General features: G+C 41.3%; 1 protein-coding gene across 10 annotated transcripts in view; it reads left to right on the top strand.

Annotated features, from left to right (window-relative positions):
- Nucleotides 1-22,660, top strand: part of LOC138749166 (uveal autoantigen with coiled-coil domains and ankyrin repeats-like) — a 109,310-nt gene extending 86,650 nt beyond the window's left edge. For 8 of the 10 annotated variants that reach the window (XM_069910180.1, XM_069910178.1, XM_069910171.1 and 5 more), the window contains 8 exons: nt 1,314-1,346; nt 6,606-6,704; nt 9,826-9,874; nt 11,358-11,410; nt 13,696-16,407; nt 17,422-17,571; nt 19,342-19,407; nt 20,846-22,660. In XM_069910180.1, coding sequence (XP_069766281.1) covers nt 1,314-1,346; nt 6,606-6,704; nt 9,826-9,874; nt 11,358-11,410; nt 13,696-16,407; nt 17,422-17,571; nt 19,342-19,407; nt 20,846-20,917 — 3,234 coding nt within the window. In that variant the 3' untranslated portion in view covers nt 20,918-22,660. The remainder of the gene's footprint in view (nt 1-1,313; nt 1,347-6,605; nt 6,705-9,825; nt 9,875-11,357; nt 11,411-13,695; nt 16,408-17,421; nt 17,572-19,341; nt 19,408-20,845) is intronic. The other 2 variants (XM_069910175.1, XM_069910177.1) reach the window with 2 other exon arrangements.
- The last annotated feature ends 3,197 nt before the right edge of the window (nt 22,661-25,857 follow it).

Raw genomic sequence — 25,857 nt, forward strand, 5'->3', positions numbered from 1 at the left:
TTGCAGACTATCTACATTTTTTGATGAAGCATCTACATGTATAGTGTGATTGTGGGTTGGAGAATAATTGGGTACCTGTGTTAAAATGTCATCTTCGATTCTCTCTGCTACAGCACAACTGAAAATAAAGTGGCTGACTGGTTCTTTCCCATATTTGCATATTGTATAGATTGCTGTTTGCTATATTTAATATCCTTTAATCATCTAATTTCAACTTTGAGCATCTTTTCTTGCTGTCACTTGAAAATAAACACATTTTAATTCTACCCTAATTCATTCATGCTCTCATGCAAATTCGACTATTATTTCTGATAAAATAGTTTCTTCTCCCACTCCCACATACACTGCATTCAATTTGCTAAATGTCACTTGTAAGTATTGTGCATTAAATTGGTAATAAATTAATGAAGTCAATCCGAACAACCTTTTTTGGTATATTTAATTATGTGAAGAATTTTACTGTAATTTAATAAATTGATAAGCTACTCATGGTCAGCATTTGCAAGATCTGGCAGTGTTTTGTGTGGGGGATGATGAAGCCAGTGGGTTATAAATGTTTGAATGATTATACTGTATATTCAAAACCTAATCATTCGGATTTTTTTGTTTTGTGCCATCACTGTCATTTTGGAGCCAGTGGTTTAATTTGCTTTATTCTTCTGAAATGTGGAGCATTTATGCCTAAGATTAAAATTTATGACTTGGTTTCTTTATCAGCTGTGACATTTATTTGTCATACTTGGTTCTCTCTTGTTGTCTATTCCTCTTTGTCTCCCTCATTTATCTTCTACGGTCACTCTTTCTCTCGTCTTCAAACGAGCCATGCTGCAAGCTCATTCGTCTCGGCCTAGTCTTGTTTCCTTACCTTTGTTTGCTACTTTTTTGATCTGTGGGCTTTCAGAACTTGGGCTTGGCATCACCTACCTGTCACTTAAACACTCCTCAAATACTACTTTGGCAATCTTTAGGCTGTGGTCCTGAAGTTTTCGGAGGTTTGTGAAGAGTGAGGGAAAGAAATATTTAGTCACTTGGAAATGAGCTGTAGGTACAGCCAGAAATGTGACTAGTGAAGTTCCTGAGGCTAAAGAACAATGTAATGAAGTACAATAAACAAATATGCTGGAGAAACTCGGCAGGTCCCATAGCATCAGTGTTGGTTACCTTTTGCTTCCTACAGATGCTTTGGGACTTGCTGAGTTTCTCCATCATGTTTGTGTATTGTACTCCACCCCAGTGTCTGCAGACTCTCTTGTTTAACTCCCAGTGTTGTGGTGCTTTGTTTGATGGTAAAATTTGTTGTTCCCATCACACAGGAGTCCAAGTCAGTGGGAGAGCTTCAGAATGAGGTGAGTTTTCAAAATTTCAAAATGTGAATCAAGTCTTGTGTTATGTGATGTAGGAATCTCAGATGCTTTTATTTCTCCAATAAGCCAAGCCAAAGAAGAAGAAATCAAAACACCTCTTGCCACTCTATCCCTCCCCCCCCAATCCCCCACCAACTGTCTGATTTCTGGCACTCTTGAGAAGGGCTCATGCTTGAAACATCAACGACCTTTTTATTTCCTTTGGATTCTGTGTAACCTGCAGAATTTCTCCAGCACTTTTCTACTCTGCATTGGGCCCCGCGGCATCTGCAGATTTTTGTTTACCTTCAAGAATTTCATTGTATCCCAGGACACCAGGATGGGTGCAACTAATTATTATTTATCTTTCTGTCTTGTTCAGCTTTTAAAATTTGCTGTCACATTGTATTTTCTCTCAAATTTCCTCCTGTTACTCCCCACAAATGGATTACACTGGTGCCAGCCAGTGTTTAATTATGGGAAGCTTTGCCAACAAGAGATTCATAAACAGTTATGCAAAAGGAAGAAATGGGCTCATTGAGGCCACACCCTCAACCATCTAACTAGTACCATTCTCGCCCTCTTATTCTCAAGCCCCTCCAACTTATTATTCTTCACAAATGCCCATCAGCTCTGTCCAACTTGTTTAACTTTCATGGAGGGGTTAATTTAGAAGAGCAAAAAAAACATACTGGTCCCCTTAGTGATGAACAATATTTCCACAATTCCTCCTCTAACAGTGCAGATGACCCCATCCCCCTCCCCGGGCCAGGATCAGTGAACAGTTTGCTGGAGGAACTCAACGGGTCATGCAGGAACAATGGGTTAGGGGAATGTCACTCCTGATTTCCATCTGAGTAGTCTTCCACTTTCAGTTAACTAGTTCCGTTTCTCCTCTTCTGACCAATTTTATACACTCCTCTTCCTCACCCACTCACACCTAGCACCCCTACTTATTCTTACCTTCCCCCCCCCAAAAAAAAAATCTGGTTTCATTTTCTTCCATTCTTCTCCCACACCCCTCCCCTCCTCCTTTGGGTCCATCTGGTACCATGAGTCCTTCTCGAACAGCTCTTCCATAACCATGCTCATTGTACCATTATCGTAACCTTCCATAATCAGATTCCAGCACCAACTGCCCTTGTGTCACGTCATCCCCCACTAGCCTATACGATTCAACTTCCACCTGTTTTCTTCCCCTCTCTCCCATTGTCCTGCATCTGAATCCTTTAATCATTTACCGATGCCTAATTTATCAATGCTCTACTAGCCCCTGTCCAACCCCTCCCACCTGACAACATTGCACTTTTGTGAAAGGTTCTGACCTGAAACATCAGCCATTCTTTTCTGCCACCGATGCTACTTGACCCACTAAGTTCCTCGAGCAATGATTCTAGTGTCTGCAGTTTCCTGTGTGACTAAAGCTCAGAATCAAACCTGGATCCCTGGAACTGAGACAGTAGCACTAACTGTTGCAGTATATTTCTGCTTTAACTTGGATCAGATTGTTGTTCGAGCAAGATGCTTTGACAGCCAAACAGAATCTCGTGCCCTCCAGGGTGATTACAAAATAATAATGAAAAGGAAAGCCATTCTAGTGCAGTTTGAGGTGTCAATACTTTTTTCCATCAAACAGGAGGTGCTTTTAGCTCATTGAATCTAATGCTCACAGCTTTCCCACTATCTCTAATTGTACAGAAATCAATTCCTCGAGTTTCTTCCACTCACCATTCACTCAAGCAATTTACAACAGAAAGTTAACCCTCCCAACTTGCCCATATTTGGGATATGGGAAGAACCTGAAGGAAATTTGCATGCTGGGCAAACTTCACAGGCACAGTCCCAAAGGTCAGGATTGAACCTGGGGTTCTGGAGTTGTGAGGTAGTAGCTGTGCCACTGAGTTGCCTAAAAGGATTTGACTGAAAATAAGAATTTTTGACAAAATTGCCTTAGTTTCCCCACCTCTTCCCCACCAATCATTCACAAACTATATGTTCCTTGAGCAGCTCATCCTTCGAAGAGATCTTTCAACCTGGACCAATGTATGAAGTGAATTCTTTCTCTTGTCTCTCCACCAATCTTTACTCTTCAAATAAAACTTGGTAGGTTTCTGAATTTGTCTTCTCTTGGATACCTTTTCCAACTCATTGGACCACATCAAATGCTCAGATGGGGAATGGCCCATCCAGCCCATTCTAGTCTCCTGCTTCAATGAATCTGCTTCCACTCCATTTCAGCATTGCCTCCTGTTCCTTTCTGATGAAATATCGTTACTGCCTGACTCTCTACTAATGGCTTTGTTCCATTATTCTGAGCTGTTCCCCATGCTGCTGAATTCTATTTACAGAAAACTTCTAGATAAAGAAATTCCTCTTGAATTCCCTCTGGAACTTATTGAATTGACTTTCTATTTCATTGACGTTGCTTTATTTTGGGTTCATCTTTGAAATTCTTAACAATTCAAAATCTTTCATCCTTAATCTTTACCATGTCACTTAATCCTTCTATCGTTTTGATAATATGCTAGTAAATTTATTTCAATACCTTTAACGCTCGTTTATAATGTGTAACTCAAAATTATTTATGGTGTACACTGTTGTCTAATTCTCAATTTGTGCAAGTTCAAAATAACTTGTTATGAACCTTAGAGATATGCCTGCTTCTAAAAGCACATTTTCTCAAGAATTTGTGACCCTTTTATTCTTTGCCCTAAAATGCTCTAGCTTGTACACGATCCTTTATCCGGACATGTAAAATCTGGCAAATGGGGACCTGCGGTCGGGGGAGGTGGCCGAGAGACCAGTGGTCAGGGGAGGTGTGGTAAATGTCTGCCAAGCTGCCCGTCTCCCCTCTGGCGAGCCTTGCTGTACTAACATTGGCTGTGCATTATCTCTACTGTTAAGGACACTCCGCTTGGGTAAAACTGTCTTTCATTATTGTACCATGAGTTTCTGCTAATAAAAGCCATGATTATTGTTTGACCACATTGTCTTTGTCTACTTCATCAACTGGCACTTCAGGAGGCGGCCAGGGAAGACTGCCAGGCGGCCGAGGGATTGTCGGTCGGGGGAGGCGGCTGAGGGACTGGAAGGGGATGGGGATGGATATGGCAGCACAATTCGCGTGGGCTTTCCGAAATCTGGAAATATCCAAAATTCGAAACACACTGTCCCCCAAGGGTTCCTGATAAAGGATCGTGTACCTGTATCATAAAAAACAGTTGTCTGGATCATTTGGGTTGCCTGTGAATCACTCCTAGTTTTCCTGCACTGTTAATGTGTGAAGTGAAACACCCCAACAACATTCTTAAATTTCCATTTTCTTACCTTAAACCATAAGCTTTTTCTTAATCTGATGTAGTTCAAATTTGTGTCCTGGATTTATTTCCTGATTTATTTTTTTTTCCCCCTTTTGGATTCTGCATGTTAAAGCTGAATTGTCCATGCTTTGTTGCCTGATACTCTGTGATATAGAATTCAGGATTTAAGATTCTTTTATTGTCACGTAATATCGTAATATTACATTTTCTGTTTGATTACGTGAAATTTCCTGTAAGGCTAAGACTTGCCATCAGCATAAATTGACCAACACCCCATATATTCAGAAAGAGAAGCAAGAGTCCCCCTCCCCCAGAGTCAATGAATGTCTATGGACACTCAGTCCTCAGTACCTCTCGCATCTATTCCAAAACCTGGTACCCCTTCATCCAGTCTCCAGTAGTCTGCAGCATGGTGCCTGTCCTTTGACTGCAGATGCCCATAGCCTGTGTGGGTTCTTTGCCTCAAGTCACCAACACACTTGCCTGTGTGTTCTTCAACCTCCATCCCTTGATGGTTCATCATCCCTTGCGTCTTCTCCCCTACTTCCTCTTCTCATGTGGGGGTGGTCTCCCTGTTTTATGGTGTCCTCTGCTTCCCCAGAGTCTGCAACCCCTTGTGGCTGCTGTCGAACATGGGTACCGCCACCTTGGGCCCAGACCCCGTGGTCGCAAGATTTTAAAATAAACATCCGTAACAGGCTATTTAAAGCCTGCACAGAGCTGACAGAAGTTGGACTGGGTGGTTGGATCCTGCAGGAGAGCGCTGTGTCTCTTCTCCCTGCTCTCCACTCTCTTCCCGTCCACACCAGCTATGGCAGCATTGCCATTTTTTTGATACTCCTCAATTTGCACAGTTTCCTGATTCAGTCCAGTAATGCACCAATTTAAATTAATCCATGTATTGAGTGGATATCACATTTTATACATTATAAGTAAGCACTTTGTGAAGTGAGGATTCCTGATCTGTTCTAGCTAATGCACAAAATTTATTTTGCTATTCACAAAACTGCATTATAAATTGAGATGCAGAAGATACTTAAGCCCTTTTGTCCTTTTGAAATGTTAGAATCTCATGTTGCAGCTCTGAGTACTCCTTAAATTCAGTGTCAAGTGTTAATACTTCAAAACAGCATCTGGAAATCTTTCTCTAGTGATCGGTTTTCTATTTCCCCTGCTCCCTCAACTGAAACTAGTTGCGTGAGGGGATATTGGTGGCAAGAACAAAATTGAAAATTTCAAACATGATATTAAAATGTTTTTATTCAGCAAGGAGCAGTAAATGGATTTTAGATTAAGTGAGAAATGGACTTGAGATCGTGAGTTCAGTCCTTCTGTTCCCAAGTCCACGGACAGCTCTAAACAACAAGGCATCGTGCTGGAGGGAAGTTGGAAGTGAACATCACATGGAGGAGAGGATTGCCGCGATTGTGTTTAATGGTGGAGCAAGCTTAAAGGACTGAATGGTCTAACAAATGTTTACAAGTCACATTTCTGTTTGGGGATCAGTTTCTGATCTGCCCCTTTAGGTATTTCTGCTAAAGAAGGCGCAGCTGAGCAGTTGGAAGGACTCGGTGTGTCAGGAAGTGTCCCTGGAGAGTAATAATCATCGTTTCAGATTGATTGGGATGGGGAAATGATAATGGTAAAGAAAAGTGGTGTTGGAGGGAGCAATCTGTGATCGGATTGGATGAATGAAATGGGGGAAGGAGAGAGAGATTTAAGAGGAGTGAGAAACAGGAACAAGTAAAGGACAGGGGGTGGGGTGGGGGGGGGCTTCATAAACTTAAAACATTTTAGGTATTCTCATTGTTTACCAGGGATCGGATCTTTATGGTGTAAACACAGAGCCAAGGTACACAGCAGTGATGCTGGTAAAATCAGGCTCTGGCTAAAGGTAAAATGGAGTATGATGCAAGATGTGTGTTTTGTCTAATCCTTTCAGAAACAGCAGCTGAAAAATCTGTTGTTGGCACGAGACAGAGAGCAGGAAGAAAATGCGAAGATGCTCGAGAACCTGAAGGCAAAGCTTAAAAATTATGAGGTGCGTTGGATGATGTTTAGACTGATGTTTCAGGCAAGGAATGAAATGCTAATAACTGTACTGAGCAGACTGATTCATTCATCATTGCTAACACAACCTGTGTCCTATTCATCTGAGCCACCAGCTACTTTTGTTAGGTACTTGGAGTGCAGACAGGCCATTCAGCCCAGTGGGTCAGTTCACACACCCCACAAACCCTTCAGCCCTTCTCTGATTCACATTTTTTCCTCGGCTGTTTATCCAGGTTGCTCTTAATTTATTTCAGAAAATTCCACCTTCTTGCTCCTCTGTAAAGTAGGTTCCCATAAAATTCTTGATTTGTGTTGTGACACTTGTCACTTGGTTCTGGTCTCTTCTGAAAAGTAGAAACATTTCTATATCTACCATACTTTTTTCTATCCTTGATGCCCTCTGTTATACTATCCATTTCATTGAGAAACTATCCCTTGGCTTATTCTTCAACACAATCCACATCTTTTTAAATTTGAAAGGGAGAGAGAAAACAAATGCTTTAAATGACTGAGGTCTGGAATGCAAATACAAGTTGGAGGCAGTTCTAACTGTACAATTCAGAAGGACATCTGATGAGTGTATTGAAAGCAGAGAATTGTCAGTGCTATGGGAGTGGACTCTATTGTCTTTGCTGATGCTGGTCTGGACAGAAGACAAGAACATCAGAAAAAAGGAGTAAGCCACACAGCCCCGCCTTGAACATCAAGGCTGTTCAGTCGAGGAGTCATGTGATGGAGTAGTGGCCGGTCGGGAAAACCAGCCCTCCAGAAAAATAGGAAAAAAGTTAGGAAAAGACAAAGCACAACAAAAATAAAATAGAAGAAATAGAAGATAAAGTTACAGAGAAGAGAAAGAAGATGGCACCCAAGAAGGAGAAAGTAAAAACAACCGAAAAAAGTAGAAAAGTCGCCGAAGAAGGCCTTACCTGCACGAAGGAACAGGGAGCTGTGGTGGCAAGGAGTACCCGATCCCTGAGGTTAGTACCTGGCCTGCGGAGTCACGACCTCCCGATCGGTGGACTTTAAAAATGGCTCTCGGAGCCAAGCAAAAGTGTGCAACTGCGCATTCAAAGGACACCGACGGGGGGGGTGTGCTCAGCAGAGGAGCGGGCAACCACAGCACAAACAGCTAAGGGACGCCTGACACCAGGGCGCTCAGCTGGAAGACGAGAAAGGCGGTAGTAGAGGCAGCGAGGAAACAGATGAGAGAGAAACGGAGGGGTGACCAACAAGAGAATCAACGACAGGAGGCTCGACAGACGAGCAGCCCAGGAGGTGGAGGACCAATAGCAAGAGGGCCAGCAAGAGGAGGCCCGACAAAGAGATACAAGTAGCTTATCAGGAAAAACAGAAAAGACACAGTCACAAAGAAGAGAAGAAGCACAAACACGGGTACAGACACAGAAGAGGAAGAAGATCATCAAGATCTTCACAGATAAATAGAAGGTAAAACTGTTGGACAGAATATAGATAAAGCTTTTTTTGAAGAACAAATGAGATCATTAAAAGAATGGTTGTCATTAGAATTTAATGCAATTAAAAGAAAAATGAAAAGAGCAGAAGATAAAATGCAAAGTTTAGAGCTGGTCATGACAGAAATAGGGAAAAGAGTAGAGAATGTGGAAGAGCGTGAAATGGCTGTAGAAATGGAAGTAAATGACGAGAAAAATTGGAATAAAGTGACAAAAAAAATTAGAGACACAAGAGTTGTTAGCTCAGAAAATTGATATGTTGGAAAATTATAGTAGGCGAAACAACATTAAAATAGTGGGCCTGAAGGAGGGTGAAGAAGGCACAGACATGAAGGAATTTATAAAAGGATGGATCCCGAAGATCCTGGGAATGACAGAAATGCAGGAAGAAATGGAAATAGAAAGGGCACACAGAGCGTTAGCTCCGAAACCACAGACACATCAAAAACCAAGATCCATCTTAGTAAAATTTTTGAGATGTACGACAAAAGAAAATGTACTGGAGTGGGCAAGGAATAAAGTTAGAGAAAATGATAAGCCACGGGAATACAAGGGTAAAAAATTTTTTTTTACCCAGACATTAGTTTTGAACTCTTAAAGAAGAGGAAGGAGTTTAATACAGTGAAAACGATTTTGTGGAAAAGGTTACAAATTCATGTTAAGACATCCAACCGTGCTTAAAATATTTATACCTGGGGAGCAGGTTTATGCACCTTTCCCTTCAGGACTACTCTTCTAAAGAGTCTCCTTATCCCTGCTTAATAAGAGTTGCCCTGGTCAGACGCTTTATCTGTAAATTTGGGGGGGGGGGGTGGGGTGGGGGTGTTAATTATCCATAATGTTATTGTTTGGCTTTCCAGTAGTTATCAAGCCTATCAATTCTCCTACACTGCAATTGTCCAAAGAAAGAGTTAATTTGCCTGTTGTGTTGATGGCTGCAAATTTCGTACTGGAGTTGGTAATGTTCAGAATCATGTCTTTAATCTCTCTTGTGGATGTTGACAGATACTGAGGGACTGCAATGTGTGCAGTGCTCGATCTTTCTTGCTACTCTTTAACTCTTCAAGAATTTATATATTTTGCTGGATTGAGTTGGTTTAAAATTTGAGATTATTTTGAAGCACTGGATGAAAATATTTTTCCATTCTTTGGGTACTCTATTTGTTGTTATGGTCATGTCAAAGAATAGTACTCTGAATATTTCTCCACTGATGTGGTTTAACCATTTAATCAAGGAGAGGGTGTGCAGATCTTCAAGAAACAGAAGGGAACTCTCTCATCCTTTCAGGTTTGGACTTGGGCAGTCTTGATTCCTGGAGATTGAGGTGCTCAGAACGTGTCTCCAGGCATGAGCTCTGCACCAACTACTGTCCCACTGTGATTTACAACCATGCTGTCAACTTTGTGTGGAATTCCTTTCCCAAATCTTTCCATCTCTTTCAAGATGCTTCTTAAAACCTATTCCTTTGTGTCGGAGTACCACCTCTGATTCATGTTTAACTTTCATTGGATTAAAATGCTGTTTATATATTAAAAAAAAATTCTTGCTTTATTGTTAATTTGCTATTTAAATGCCAGTTGTGGTTGAAACATTGGTGGAACCTCTTGAATTTAGTGGGTTTTAATTTCTCTTTGCAGACTGGACAACTGTATGAGCAGATGGCAGCTGGCATGCAGGTGACAAAGGGTAAGATTTATTTTGAGTTATGGCTTTGTTCTGACTTTGCATTCTATTGAATTTGCATTTGGAATAGTTAGCAAATTAATGCTCTACATTGTGGCAACTGTCTTGAAGACAAAGGTGCAGAGATAAGTCTATTTCAAGGAGGTTTAAGGACTGCATCCTTCTATATGTAAACTTGTATGTGAGAAATTCAAATGATCTTAGAACACAGTGCTGCAAAGAAATCAATAATTAATATTTCTGCAATCTCTCGTTACTCTTGAAAGTTGCAATGCAAGGAAAATAGCGTTTCCTTGGTTGTGATTGGTTAATTCAGTAACAAGTGCAGAGCTTGTACAAGAACATAAGAAATGGGAGCAGGAGTTGCCCATCTGGCTTGTCGATCCTGCTCTGCCATCCAATAAGATCACAGCTGATCTGATGATGGACTCAACTCCACCTACCTCCTTGATCTCCGTAACACTTAATTCCTCTTTTTCAAAAATCTTTTTTTGGACTGAGAATTTCAGAGATTTTCTACATGTTGAGTTTTTTTTTTAACCTTACTGCAGAGAGCAAATAATCTTGGCTTTGATTAGATTATTGCCTTTATTTTCAGTGGACTCAGTTTCCTGATTCATTTTGGGCTAACTGGACAGTGTTTTTAGTAGATTTGTTTGCATTAACTGACATGTTGTATATGACCCTGTAGTGTCCCAATAGGGTCGGATATGTGAAATACAAAATGGTCTGTAATGACAGCTGTACTCTTGATACAGCTGTCAGTTCTTTTCGACTTGACCTCAGTCAGAAAGTGTGTCCTAATATTTCAAGGTTTCTATGGTAAAAATCTTTTCACAAGCATGTGAAGTGTTTCAATTGGTAGTGATTGCATGTAATCTTTCATGTACAGTAAGGAATAAGATGTACTATGGTAGAAAATGCTTTCCCATTTTCAGGCATGTTGAGCATTTCTTGATGAGAGAACCTTGCTCTGTCCCTACTGCACCCAAATGCTCATATCCAATGCATGCTCTGATTCATGCTGTCCATCTCCCCATGATTCTTCCATGTGAAATTAGTGTTTGGGCTGAATTGGGTACCACACACAGTATGTGCTTTTTGACCCTTTGTGCTTGATCTGGTCCTTTTTGAGTACAATCCAGCTTGTTTTTTTTCCCCTAGCTCTGCGCAGATTACTTTTTCATACACCTCAAACTGGATTAAGATTCCCTAAACCTGATTTGCACAAGATTTATGGATGGCAATAATTAAGTTATCTGGCCTAAATTCAATCAAATGCTTCAGCAACCAAGTGTCCAGCTCCAAACTAAATTCTCTTGCTTGTTTGCTGTTTTACATAACTCTTTAATTCCTGTTGTAGTGTTTGCGGAGGAAAAAAAAATTGCAAACACTATTTATCAAAAGGTAGCAAATTTAGCAAATATAATTAACATTTTGAGCATCTTTGAGTAAATATTTGTTTTCTGTTTCCTTTTAAAATAAGGGAAAGAAGCCGCAGCTCTGAAGGAGCAAAACCTCCTGGGCATGGAATTGCAAGTAAGTGCTTTCCTTCATCTTGCTTGACTAGTGTGTGTAAATAAGGAAAAAGACAAGACTTGTTTTTTAGAGCTGAGAGTTAAGTCATATGGCAGGAAATTGAAACCTTCAGCCCATTAGTCCATTATTGCCACGAAAGACAATTATACTAATCCCATCTTTTCCCTTGCAATTCCGCCATTTCTTCTGCCTTTTATTACCCCAATTCTCAAGGAACCCACCTACATACCAGGAGCAGTTTACAATCACCATTTAACCTATCAGCCAACATGCTTTAAGCATACAAGAGGAAACTGATGCACCCAGAGATGCGTGGTTACAGGGAGACAAGGCAAATTCAACATAGACATCTCGACGTAGAGGTCAGCATTGATCCTTGTGACTAGAGTTTTGAGGTAGCTGTATAATCTGCATTTATGCCATTGGTCAATGGCTGAGAGGAGAGCTGACAGATTATTTTCACCCGGCGTCTGCAGGTGTCCAGATTCCACCTTCTGAAAGAAGGATGGAAACTGAAGAACCAATCTCATTTAAAAGGTACACTTGGGGTCCTGTAATCTACTGAACTACTGAGCGAGAGAGGGAAAGTGGTTTGTTCCTTAATTGACGGAGACATAATATGCAGCAAGTTTCCGTGATGATTTGAATGATGTGTGGAATACTTTTAGTATCTTAGAACATCATGGGAACAAGCCCTTCAGTCTGTCTGCACTAAACATGTGCAAAATAAACTAAATCTCTTCTGCCTGTGCATGACCTATAGCCTTCAGTTCCCTGCATATTCAACTTCATCTATCAGTCTCTTCAATACCACCATCATATTGGCTTTTATTTCTTAATTTTTCTGATTTCAACATTGTATGCCTTTCAAGGGAGTGTCGCAGGAGTGCTGGTGATCTGGTCTGGGTGAAGGGTTTTGTTCTTTCTCCACATGGTGGAGAACTGATCAGATCCAGTGTGATGTACCTTGTTGTACTGAGTGCGTTGTTAACATGTGGAACTTGCTGTGCTGAAGGTTTCAGCAGCTGAGCCCAGATTAACTGGAAATGCAGAAGTGAGCACGAGAGGCAGGGGTTCCCAAACTTCTTAGATCATCAACCCCTTCACGGAATACTTGATCCTTCATGGACCCCAAGCATGGATACCTGGGGGGGGGGGGGCAGTACCAAAGCTACAATGAACACGTACATCTTTTCTCTACGCTCTGTCCGTCTTCCTGTTCGCTCTCAACTTAGCCAAATGCAGCATGGTGGCCACCAAGGCCCGCTCTCGCAAGAAGTTGGGTGCCACTGCCACGTGCTACTTTCCACTGATGTGCCTCTGCTTTTTACTGCAGAAGTTCAGTTGACCTCCCCCACCCCCCCTCAAGGAGTTGACATTGACAACTTTGGGGACTCCTGCCCAGGTGTAACTGTGGGGTCAGAATTCAGTGTGCGGTGAGGTTGCCTGATAATTGCAGTAAAATTAAATTGTGTCCAAAGTTGGCATTTCAGTTTGACGTTCTACAGCATACTTGCGTCCAATTGGACTTTGAAAAATGTAACCGTAACTTGAATACTGTATTGTCTACAATTTCTACCTTGCTCTCTAGTAGCTCATATTGATCACTTCCAAACCCCCTGTGGTTTACAATGAATCAAGGTTAAATGATTGAATTGATGCCATATATTATTTGTTTTGGATCGACTGGTGAGAGTGGACCACACTGATTTGGCTTGCTTTTCTCAGGATTACTTGACAGTTTAGTTGAGAGGATTCAATTGACTAAAACTTCCTTTCAAGGCTTCAGTTTATCTTCTGGTTCCCCCATCATTAGTAACAGAGAAATCCATGCCAGTCCTAAAAGCAGAAGTTGGCAATTTGCCCCATAGCGCCTGTTCTATCGTTTAATCATGTCAAGACTGATCTTTGACATCTGCAACACATGCCTTGCTTCTCTTGCCCCTTACTTATTCATCCTGATTTCTTTCCATCTCTGTTGAATATTCTTAATGATAGATCCTCTACATCCTTGTATAGAGAAATCCAAAGATTAATTGACCTCCGCATCAAGAATTTTTTAAAATCTTATCTCGATCCTAAATGAAAGGCTTTTTTTTGTTAAGACTGGGATTTGTGGTTTTGGACTCTCCAGACATGGGAAATGTCAAATTTGCGAGTGGCTTGTCAAGATCCTGATGAAGTTTGTATTCAGCATGCTGGTGAGCTGGTCAATGTGAGTTTATTATTCAGCTATTTAATTCAATATTTTGTCTTACTAATGGATTTACAAATGTTTATTTCAGCGTTCTCCCAAATTGTTTTTTGGGTCAAGTGATACATTGCTAACCCATCAAAGTGTGCTTGGTACATGTGAAGAATTGAAAAAGGATCTGGAGATGACGAGAAGAACATTAGAGGTGGCAAAGAAAGAAAAGGGTTGTCTTCAGCAGGAGCTACTGAGCAAGAAGAAGCAGTGTGAAGTTTTGAGAGAGGACCGTGACCATGTGAAGCAGGAATCGGAGGAGCAGATCAAGCAGCTGGAGGATGCGTTAAGTGATGTGCAGAAGCGAATGTTTGAGTCAGAAGGGAAAGTGAAGATCCTGCAGGCCCATGTTAATGCCCTGAAGGATCACCTTTCAAAGCCAGGCCCAGTGGGAAGCAACAAGATAGTGGAAGAACTTAAAACTCAGCTGAGGGAAATGAAATTGAAACACGAGGAAGACGTGGCTAACGTGGAAAGGCTGCAGCGCCAAATTAATCGATCTTTATCAATCGAAGAATCTGCTGAGGCAACAGAAGTGGAGGAGTACAAGAAAGTGGTAAAAGAGCTGCAGAAGACTTTGAGTGCAACAGAGCAGAAAAAGCAGGAAGCAGTGAGAAGGGTCAGTGAAGTTGAAAGTGAAGTTAAGGGCTTGAAGGCGAAGCTGTCTCAGTGTGTGCTGATGGAGGAGTTTGAGAACATGAGGAGTTCGTTCATCAGCACTTTGGAAGAGAAGGAGAAACAGGTGGCAGTAGCAAGGAGTGAATACGAGCGATCTCAGTCAGAGGTGGTTCATTTGCAGAAGGACTTGGTGCAGGAGCAAGCTCAAGTAGCTGCCTGTGTCAAGGTTGAGCATTATCAGTTGCTAAAGAGAACGTTAGAGAATCAGAGTATTACCTTGACTGATATTACACAGAAGCATCAAAAGCTGCAAAAGGAAAATCAGGTTATTCAACTGGAAAATGTTTCGATGAAAGCGGAGTTGGAAGATTTAAAACACAAGCTGAAAACCCTTTATGTACCCTTGAAGATGCATGATGAAATGAAATCTTTGTTGAACCAAACTATTCAAGATTTCAACAAGCAACTTTGTGAGGTAACACAAAAGCACAAGGAAACTTTGAAAGAAGCAGAAGCTCTAAAGCTTGAGAAGAATACTATAAGCAAAAACCTTAATCAAGTGAAGACTCTGTATATTCCTGCAGAGAAACACAAAGAGGAGATAACAGCCCTGAATTCCATTGTTGGCAAGTCAAAGAAGGAATTGGAAGAACTCAATAAGAAATATGGCCAGGCACAGCAACAAACTGAAGAAGTGCTCAAGGAAATTGCTGCTGTGAAAGACTCGTTGAAGAATCAATATGTGCCGCTTGAAAAGCATGAAGAACTGAAAACTCACCTGAACGCTACTTCAGAGAAATCCACAATGGAGCTGTTGGCAGTGAGGCAGAAATGCAGTGAAGTACAAGGCGAGTTGACAAGGAGTGAGCAAGAAAATGAGGAACTGAAAGGCCAGCTGACTGACCTTCGAAATGAGGTGCAGAAAGACTACTTGAGTCTTCAGCAGCATGAAGAAATGAAGGCTGCCTGGGAGAGAAAGGAGGAGGAGCTGCAAATGAAGATTGACAACTCTCGATTGGAGTATGAGAAGGTTCAGGAGAAAATTGCTGCACTGAATAAGGAAAAAGAAAGCCAGGCAAGTGAATTTCAAGCACTGCAGGAATCCATCAGATCACAGTTTGTTCCCATGGAAAATTACAAAGAAAACCAGAGCAAGTTTAATGCCACGGTGAATGATCTGAGGAATCAATTATCAGAGAAGACTCGGCTGTGTTCTATGGTCCAAGAGGAAGCTGAGCAATATAAGGGGGGGAGAGAAGAGCTGAAGAGAAAGGTTGCACAGTTGGAGGAAGACTTGGAGAAGCGGTACATTTCCAAAGCTATGTTTGAAGAAATGGAAAGGAAGTTTTTCAATGGTATGAGAGAAAAGGATGAGCAGGTGGAAGAAGTGAAGAGGAAGTTTCTGGATGTTGAATTGCAAAATGAAAGGTCACGGGCAGAGAATGCCAAGCTGCAGATGGCTCTCCAAACGTTGGATGAGAAAATAAAGTTGGAATACATTCCTGGTGAGACATTTGAAGCCATGAAAATGTCACTGAGTAACCGAGTTACTGAGCTCCAGGAGGAGAGGGATAAAGTGAAGGCCTCATGGATGCAGGAGCAAGAAAAAGGAGCCCATCTCCTCCTCCAGTTGGATGATCAGAGGAAGGATTCTCTACCTCTTCAGCAGCATAACAAATTGAAAGAGCAGATGGGAGAAGATATTGTACGGCTGAAGAACGAGATGAACAAGAGAGAGGAAGAAATGAAAGAAAAGGTTTTGGAGATTTCTCAGCTGCAAGTGGATATTGAAGCAATGTCAAGAACAATTGCAGAGTTGAAGGCAAAGCAAATGTTGGACTTGACAGAGCATGAGCGGACGAAGAGCTCATTGGAAACGCAGATAAACTTGTTAAACGACAACCTGGCAAAGTTGAAGGACAAGCACGAGCAAATGTCCACTGAGGTGTTGCGTGCCAAAGAGAAAGAGCTATCAGCTAAAGATGAAAAAGAGACCTTTCAATTGAGAACCTTCAGCTTTGAACAGGAAATAAAAGAGCTGAAAAATAAATACGATGAATCCATGGCAATAATCTGCAATCTGCAGAAAAGCATTCACGAATCTGCTAAACAAATTGAGGCCAAGGATAACAAGGTAACTTGAAGGTAGTGGGTGTTGGCAGTATAGGTGCTACTTTATGGGAGAGATTTGCTTATTCCCACTTCTGAAAGGGTCAAAAATGAGTATAAAACTGTTCATGAATTGAACAAGATGTTCTTCCACCAGAAGGCAGTGAAAATTTGAAATTTGCTTGGTCAAGTGAAGTAGGGGAGAGAACGGCATTGAGATTGCTCTGAGAACAGTCTTTTTTATGGGGCGCATGGTCACCACCTCTGTCGTGGAAGAGGTTAGTTTGCTGTTGAATGAAATAACCAGTGATTATTTGTGGGGTAGGATTTCAATGTGTTTTTACCTAGAACTCCAGCAAATCTGGATATTTTCATTTCTTAAGCAAGTGTGGGCGATGAATTAGACCTTTGCAATTTGAAATTTATTTTTGTTTCTCAGTCACCTTGGAGCCAAAATCTGATTTTGGGTTAATGCTGCAGTGCAGGCCTAAAGGGACTGTCTCATTCTCAGAGGTTGCCTGAGATGCTGGGATGTTAAGCCATTCACTGGCAACATTTCTAAGAGTAGATGTGTTCTGCTCAACATCAGGGTCACTTGGAGAACAAGGATGGGTTTGGTAGGTTTACATGGCTGTAATGGCCTTTAACTGTCCTGAAATGCAAGTTTATTCTGTAGTTGCAGTCCATTGTTTTGGAAATATTGGTGTGCATGTGGTTCTCAATTGCCTTTTCTCTGTGATCTGAGCAGTCTGAAATCCCAGCACATTGCTCAATATGTAATGTTTGCTGTACTTCTAATTTGCTAGGGCCCTAGTTCTTGAGCTCCATTTAATCTTGTTGAATTCCCTGGGAAATGTATTATAAGATTCTGTAACAAAATGAAAGACAAATTAAAAATTGTGTTGGGATGTTGATATTTGAATCGTCTGGAAAGTCTGTAAATCTGACTTCTGTGGAAGTGCTGAGTAAAACTGTATTTTACTGTATTGTTCCCTCTCTGATTTGACCAAGTTGTATTTTTTCCCACTCTCCTGGACAGATAACAGAGCTGTTAAATGATGTGGAGAGGCTGAAGCAAGCGTTGAATGGTCTATCACAGCTTTCTTATTCTGCCAATAACCCCAAGAGACCAAGCCAGCAAATGGAGGTACTCCAGAACCAAATCAAAAACCTGGAGCAACAGCTGGCTGTAAGTTGAAGTATCACTTCATAAACACACAGGGAGCCTCAGGGCTTAGCTGCCTATTCTTTGCTGTTGCGATTTCAATTAAGATTGGAAAGAATTTTTGTTCCGTCTAAATCTAAGTTGGAGGTTAATGGTGAGTAATGGGTTTGTGTTAGAACGTACATTAATTCAACCCTACTTGGTAAACATTTCCAGCTTGATGATTAACTGTTAGCTTTCAAGGTGAATCTGCAACAGTACATGTAGACTGTAGTGGTTGAAGGAGATGGCTCATTATCTCCTTCCCAGATGGATTGAGGGATGGGCACAGAATAGTCCATTCTATGATTTACTCAAATTTAAACGTTAAGCAATAACATGGTAACAGGCCCTTCTGGCCCACAAGCCCTTGCCACCCAAATACTCCAATTCATTGACAACCCCCATAAGTTTTGAAAATTAGGGGAAACTGGAGCACACAGAGATCATACAGATTCCTTCCAGACAATGCCAAATTTGAACCCGAGTCGCTGGCACTATAAAAGCCTTTCATTAATCGCTATATTAATCCATACAGCCATTCTATGTAGGTAGTTTTAACCCATGCTCCCCAACTTTGCCAGGGATTTGGGAAGGGTTGAGGATTGTTGAAAATGACAGTGGGTCTGTGAAATACTGAAATAATTTAAGTAGAAAATCCAGTTCTTCATCCATAGCTCGGCAGGTTATCATAGCTTTGATTAAACACAGTGCCTTCTAAATATCACCACTTGAGTGAGACTAATTTTTCTCAACTCCTTTCACCTCTTGTTATGTTTCCCTTAATCCTTGTTAAGGGAAGTGGAATCTCGTATACACCCTGTCAAGATCTCTTAAATTTTTTTTATATTGTAGCATGTATGCAACCGAGTAGCGTGGAGTCGAAGACGAAGACTTATTGCACTGGAAGCTTGTATTCACTCCTTGCTACTGACTTCAGGAGGCTGGTCTCCAATTGGGCGACATTTCCACTCCTGTTGTGTGGGTGGTCACCTGCGGGGTCTGCACGGTCATTGTGTTCATAGGCCAGCTTGTGTACTGGGTCATATCCCGGTTAGCGGGCTGCTACAATATGCCTTTATTAAATTTTTCCAAACAAATCAAACCTGACCTAGAGTGTAATCACCAAACAAATGTTTGCAGATAGGAACAACTGAAATCAAAACTAGGAATGTTCAGGTCAACCAGGATCCATTGGAGAGAAAGGTTTTTTTGTGTTTCATCACATTTATGGTGGTCTCCACTCGTAGTTAAGATCATGCCATGTCAAATGTAGTCCTATGTGATCTGAAGATCCTCAGGTAATCTGTGAAGAGATATTTTCCTGTTTTTGATGTACTAGACTGGAACCCTACAATGCTAGGAATACTTGACAGGTTGGGCAGTATCTTTGGAAGGAGAAGTGGTTCAGGTTAATGACCTCATCAAAATTACCGGTAGTAAAGTGAGAAGACTATTTTTGCTTTGAGTTGGAAAGAGGTGTCGGGGTTGACAGAACAAAGGTGTTGTCTGTGATATGGTGGAAACCTGGGTTCCCCAAATAACCTGGATCTCCACTCTTATCACAGACATTCTCAATTCTGTCTGGTACTTGTTTTCTCAAATTTCTCATTATGATGAAGGGTCATTGTTAACATCTCTCTCTACAAGTGCTGCCTGACCTGAAAATCTCCAGCATTTTTAGTTTGTATCTTAATTAAATTGGACGTTTGAAATTCTGCTCTGTTTTTATCAATCTTTTCTGATTTTCCACAGGATGCTGACAGGCAACACCGTGAGGTCATTGCAATTTATCGAACACATCTTCTGAATGCTGCGCAGGTATGTGGCTCAACACTGATGGGAATATTGTGTTAAAGCCATTGTTAACATCTGTAACTCTAAGAGCTGGATGAGTTCCAATTTTGTGTAGGATGCAGTCCAGTTGGAAATGTGGGCAGAGAAACTGCAGGTGGAGTTTAATTCAGACAAGTGTGAGGTGTTGCATTTTTGGGAAGTAAATCGCAGGACCCTTGGAAGTACTGATGTTGGGATACAAATCTTTGACGCTGAAATGCACTATAGAGGTCGTTAGGTGTACAGTCTACTTGCCTTTTGAGTTGGGGCATTGGGTATAAAGTCTGGAAGTTGTTACAGCTGAATAAAACTTTGTCCATGGTTCTTGTCACTGCATTTCAAGAAGGATGCAGAAGTTTTGGAGAGCGTGCAGAAGAAATTCACTCAGATTATGCCTGGATCAGAGAGTGTTAATCATACAGAGAGATTGATCAAATGGGTTGTTTTCTCAAGAGCTTTGGAGGCTGAGGGTGTAACAGATGTGTTGATAATATTTGAAGTTAACATAGAATTATTTATCTTGGGTTATGTCGTGGGCTTGGTTACACATCACAGCACATTCAACAAACACTATAATGCTAAGAAAAAAATGAGCAGATTGGATAGGCTGAATGGCCTACTTCTGTTCCTTTTTGTGAAGATGTTAGTTTGGAAATGCAGAGTATAGCAGACAAGCCAATATTGGAATTAAAATGGATCACTGTGGATGTCAGGACAATGTATGCTTTAAGGGAGTAGTATTGGATACATTCAGCCTTGTGCTAGCAGTACTGCAAACCCCAGATCCATTTATACAATTTCATTCGCACATAGTGGGGATTAAGCTTAGAGTTTAGTAAGTTTAGAATCGTGAGAACCGCTATGTGATTAATAGTTTAATTAAAAATTATTGTTTTGAATTTACCACTGTCTGGCAAATCTACCACTGCTGTTATTGTATTAAGATTAACGGGGTTGGGGGGTTGGTTGGTTCGTAACAGAGGGGTAACCTGATGGAAGTATATAAAATTGAGAGGCACAGATGGGGTAGATATTTGGAGGGTGGAAATATGAAATACTAGAGGATGTACGTTTAAAGTGAGAGGGGGAATGTTTAGGAGATTGTGAGGTAGAGGTGGATACATGGAGTCTTGCCAGGGGAGGTGGTAGAATCAGATACGATAGCAATGTTTAAATGGGATTTTAGCATTGAAGGGTTCTGGGTGGGATGGGGAGGGGCGGCGGGGTGCAGAAAGAGGGTTGCAGTTGTTCATACAGTTCTTTCAGAGTTTGTGAGGCTGTGATGGCCCAAATGGTCATTTCCTGTGCTGTTTGACTCTGTGCACCCGCTGTCTTACAAGTGCGTTCATTATTTTAATTTCTAACCTTTGTGAATGTGTGTTGTAGAAGCTGTCTGAGTTGTTGTTTTGTTCCTTGTGTTTAGGGGCACATGGATGAAGATGTGCAAGCTGCCTTGTTGCAAATCATTCGGATGCGGCAAGAGTTTGTCTGCTAGCAGAAGCCTGTGCCAACTATTCACCTTGCTGTGTTAACAGCTGCATCAAGACTAAGCTGCTGTTGTATTTATCTGGAGGCTCAAGTTGCTCACATTATTAAAACCCTATTATATTGTGGGGAGGGGGGAAGTGAAGCCAATTCATTTCACATTTATTGCTTAAAAATAGTGCTAAACAATTCAGCTTATTGGAACAAAACAAAATAAATGCCACAAACCTATATTACATTTTAATCTTGATGACTTTGCCACTTGATTCAGCTTCCTTCCAATCTTAAACAGTGCCTCGCCCCTTGGGAAATTTGTAGCTTACAAAGATATGCCTAACATGCTGTGGTCCAAGAGGTTCATTATCTTATTGTATGGTACAGTGACCTTTACAGAACATGAAGTGTGAAAGATTGATATAAAACCCAACATCCCATGGGCAAATGTCCTTTTGAATGGAATCCTTTCATAGGACTCCTGCCGTTTGGCGAGTTTTGAATCCACAGGAAAGTTTCGAGACATTCAGTACCCTTTGATATCCAAAGTGAGCCACGCATCGATCCTAAGATGCATTTAGCTCATTATGATCTAATAGCAGTGATGATCTTGTCCTGTGTCTACCAATCTTTGGCATCTTGACACACAACTGCCACTTTTTCTTTTAGAAATGAGCTTCCTGGAATTTTTGAATTTGCTTTTCAAGCATGGCATTTATTTCCACAAGTGTAATGTTTAGACTGTTTTTGAGGAAAGTGTATTTAAAGAAAAAAAACCAAAAAAACCTCGAGGCAAATTTCTTGGTTGAGATATTGAGCCTCAGCAAATTTCGGAGGGCCAGTGGTTTGTTAATTTGTTTTCCTATTGAACTCTGGTGCCATCCACACTGAATCCTGGCCTGTGGTGGGTGTTAACTCGCTTGGCAATTTTGGTGCATGGGTCTCTTGTGACAAGAGAGAGAGAGAGAAGGGGCTATAGATCTCGGCCTGTAATCCTCGTCTGTGCGCCCAAGCTGATCATTGTGCCAAGGCCATTGCTGCCATCAAAATTACGTGAAGTTCTGTACCCAACTTTGATTGTTGAAAACTAATACTCTTTTACCACCGAATTATAGGAACCCTGCCTTTGGTGCAAGAGCTTAAAAGCAGTGAAGGATGAGATTGGTGCTAGCAATTTGGACTTGAAAAAGCTGACTTAAATAAAATCATTGATACATTCATGTAATAAGGTATGATATGAAATTGCTTATCTATCAATAGCGTCCTAACCCAGTTAAAAACATAAGGATAATGTCAGAATTATTTGAAGGTGTAGTATAACCTATAGCTCTTCTCAGTGCCTTCCTGTAATTCCAGAGTGAAGCCATCAGTGGCGTAATACTTTCTTTAGTAAGTTACTTGGCGGGCCAAGTCTGAATTATAATTTAACTGCTAATCAAAGTGCTATCTTTCTGCAGCAAACTGATGTAGTTTGTAGATTTGCATTGGGTTTCTGCTATACTCTGTTATCTCAAAATGCAGTTAGGAGAACTGTTCTTCCTAATAGATTCTTTATAGAACTGAGGTACTGTGGTATTTCTCAGCTGGACTGGACATGCTATTTTTGTTACTGAATAATATTGGATGTCGGTTTAATCTTGACGGTATTCATTGCTTTATTCCTCAACCACATGAAATGGTTCTCTTTGTAATGTGACTGGAACAAATGTTATGTGAATGAACATTGTATATCTAATTATAGATCTCGCTGTTTATGCTAGTTGCATCTTTTTTTAACCCTTTATTACAATGCACTGCTGAGTACAACCTACAACATGATTGTCTAACCTGTAGAGTGCTACTTACTGCAAGCAACCCATTTGACTGCTTGCTTCCCATCGTCACCTTACTGGTAGCCTTTGTGTTCCTCCAGTAGTTTCCTTGCCCAGTGATCCAAATTTAGAAAAGATTTATCAGTTCTGTTGAAATTTCAAATTAAGTGAAGTAGGCTCTCTTCAAATGTCGTACCCAAAAGTTAACTGGATCATTGAAACTGATACCCTTTTGTCACTGAATCATAGAGACCCTGCCTTTGTGCAAGAGTTTAAAACCAGGGAAGGGTGAGTTGGCTAACGGCAACTTGGACAATATAAAACTGTTTATATATTTAAAAAATCATTGTTATATTCATGAAGGAAAGCATAACATGAAATTGTACATCAACAGAGTGCTAACCTAGTTAAAACTAAAAAGGTAATGTTAAGAATTATTTCAGCTTCATACCCCACCAAGCAACTGATGCCATTTTAAGATGGTGTTGATCCTAATAAAGGGGCCCATTCTCCCATGCTCATCAGAAATCCTTCCACAATGGCCTTCTATCAATTCCAGTGGTGAACCTGAACTCCAGGCATCTGTCACTCTCCTTGGCTTCTGGTTACCAAGTATCAGAGGTCCTTCAGGAGCCCTGATTGTCATTGGTTCCCAAAAAGCTGGTCACTGCAGACTACTGCAATGCCTTCAGCTGCCGAGCATCGAGCTGAAGCTTCTCACTGTTGAGTCCACTCCAAGGCTTCTCAGTGGGGTGTGTTTTTCCCTTACTATGGTGCCCTATGCTAATCTGCCACTTTCTGGAGCCCGCAGCCCTGGAAGACTAGGCTGCCCAACCTGGGGGCTACTAACTTGTGCACAGACTTCTGAGGATCTCCTTTGTAAACCCTTGACTGGCTCCTTTCTGCAGGCAAAGTTAAGACCATAAGATATAGGAGCAGAAATAGCTATACAGCCCATAAAGTTTTCCTTGCTATTTAATCATGAGCTAGTTCATTTTCCCACTCAGCCCTGCTCTCTGGCCTTCTCTGCATAACGTTTGAAGCCCTGGCTAATCAAGAACCTATCAATCTCTCCCTTAAATACACCCAATGACTAAACTGACCTGAGGCAGTCCTCCCTCTGACCTGTTTCCCTCCGACTTTCCTTAAAGTTAAACTGAAGAGCAAGTAACTTGATTTTGTAGAGAGTGAAATTTTAGATTAATTTTGATGTATTCTCCCAAAATGTAGCTTGTTCAGTGGAGCTAAACTAATGTTGGGCACTGAAACCTGCCTCAGGGTAGGACCTTAATGAAAAAGTTCAGTATAACTTGTTAAAAGGGTGGTGACTATTGTTGGGTTGAGGGTTGAGTCCACCCATATCACACCCTGTCTAGAATTTGGAGAACTTGCTGTATATATACACACATTTTGGTCCAATGCCTCAATATCAAGGCCAAATAATATTTGACAGCACTAATTTCAACAGTCCTTAAGTATATTAGCACAAATATCCATTGCTTATTTCCTGGTAAATATGCGGACACTGGTCAAGCTGAAAGTTTGCATTGTTGTGGTTTATACTCCCAACCGGATGCTTAATGGAAGGACCTCACACAGGCTCACACTGACCGCTGTGTGCACTCTTGGTTAATGTGTAACCCATAAATAACATGTTTTCTTATAAAAGCACACTGGTTTGTCTCCGTGCCAGCAAACACAAAAATATCCATTTTGATATCCAATAGAAAGCTTAAACCATGGAAATTTACAGCCAACTCTGCTCCTTCTATAGACCATCTGGATGTAGACAGAAGTACAGCAGTGAGCCAGATGGCCTGGATGATTAATTTCTTCCTCTCACCTGCATGTGTGAAGATCCCCTGACTATCCTCCACTTTCCCTGCTCATCCAGTTCACCCAGAGTTTGCTCCATGTTCAGCTCTTGCTGTTAACCCCACAAAACCTGCTTATTCTGTTCAATGGAAACATCAGCTCTTTCCTATTTACTTCAAGCGACTGCTGCCTTGTACAGCTTGTTGTAGGATCCTCTCGTGGTCCTTGTCCTGTCGTGCTTGTTCTGCTCAGTTCAATTTATTCACTCATCAAGTCCTGAGATACAGTGCAAGGCTTTCTTCTGTTCACTTTTCTCATTCAACAGGTCAAGCAGCATCTGTGGAGATGGTGATGGTCGACATTTTGGGTTGGAAATGGTATTCTTTCCAATATTGCATGGAGCGCTGTTCTTTGTCATTCTGTCTCCAACTTTTGTACCTTGTGTCTCTATAAACAAATACATTTTTTTGCAGTGTATATATAAAAAAAAAAGAGCTAGTTTGCCAATGGACCACAGATCTGCCAGCCTCTGGGCTGGCCTCTCGTTGACTCACCATCACCTCCTCCTGTAAGGGAGAATTGTGGATGGACAATAGATCCTGCATTGAACTGGCAGTCACATTCTCTGCACTATTTTGTTAGAAAAAGTACTTCTATTCCAGAAACTACTTGTTGGCTAACCGGTTGAGTTTTTAAAAAAAAACATCTATGGGCTTGGTATCAATGCAGTAAAAACACACCAAAATGATGGTCTTTTCAGTCCTTCGAAAAGAGGCAAATATATATTGCTGTCTTTTCGGGCAGGTCTGAGCCCATCTTCGAGGAAAAATCAGAAAAGGCAGAAATAGGATATATCAGAAAGACTCAGAGTTCAAACATTGGAGGAGGAATCCAGACCAACAAAAGATGTTATTGGATATAACGGACTAGGTTGAGTGAAAGGAGACAGGGAATGGAGGGAAGAAGGGGTGGGGTTTTAATGAAAGATAGAAGTTGATATTAATGCCATCTGATTGGAGGGTGCCCAGTCAGAAGATGAGATGTTGTGCCTCCAATTCAAAGGTGGTCTCAGCCTGGCAATAAGTGATACCATGGACCGACATGTCGGCAAGGGAATGAGATGGAGAATTGAAATGGGTGCCCACTGGGAGATCCATGCTATTGTGGTAGTCAGAGCCGAGGTGCTCAACAAAGCGATCTCCCAGTATGTGCCCAGCCTCCCCGCTACGGTGGAGACCATAGTGGGAGCACCCAGTGCAGTAGATGGACCTGCAGATTCACAAGTGAAATGTTGCTTCACTTGGAAGGACTGTTTGGGGCCCCAAACAGG

The sequence above is a fragment of the Narcine bancroftii genome, chromosome 14 (assembly GCF_036971445.1).
Source record: "Narcine bancroftii isolate sNarBan1 chromosome 14, sNarBan1.hap1, whole genome shotgun sequence".
NCBI lineage: Eukaryota > Metazoa > Chordata > Chondrichthyes > Torpediniformes > Narcinidae > Narcine > Narcine bancroftii.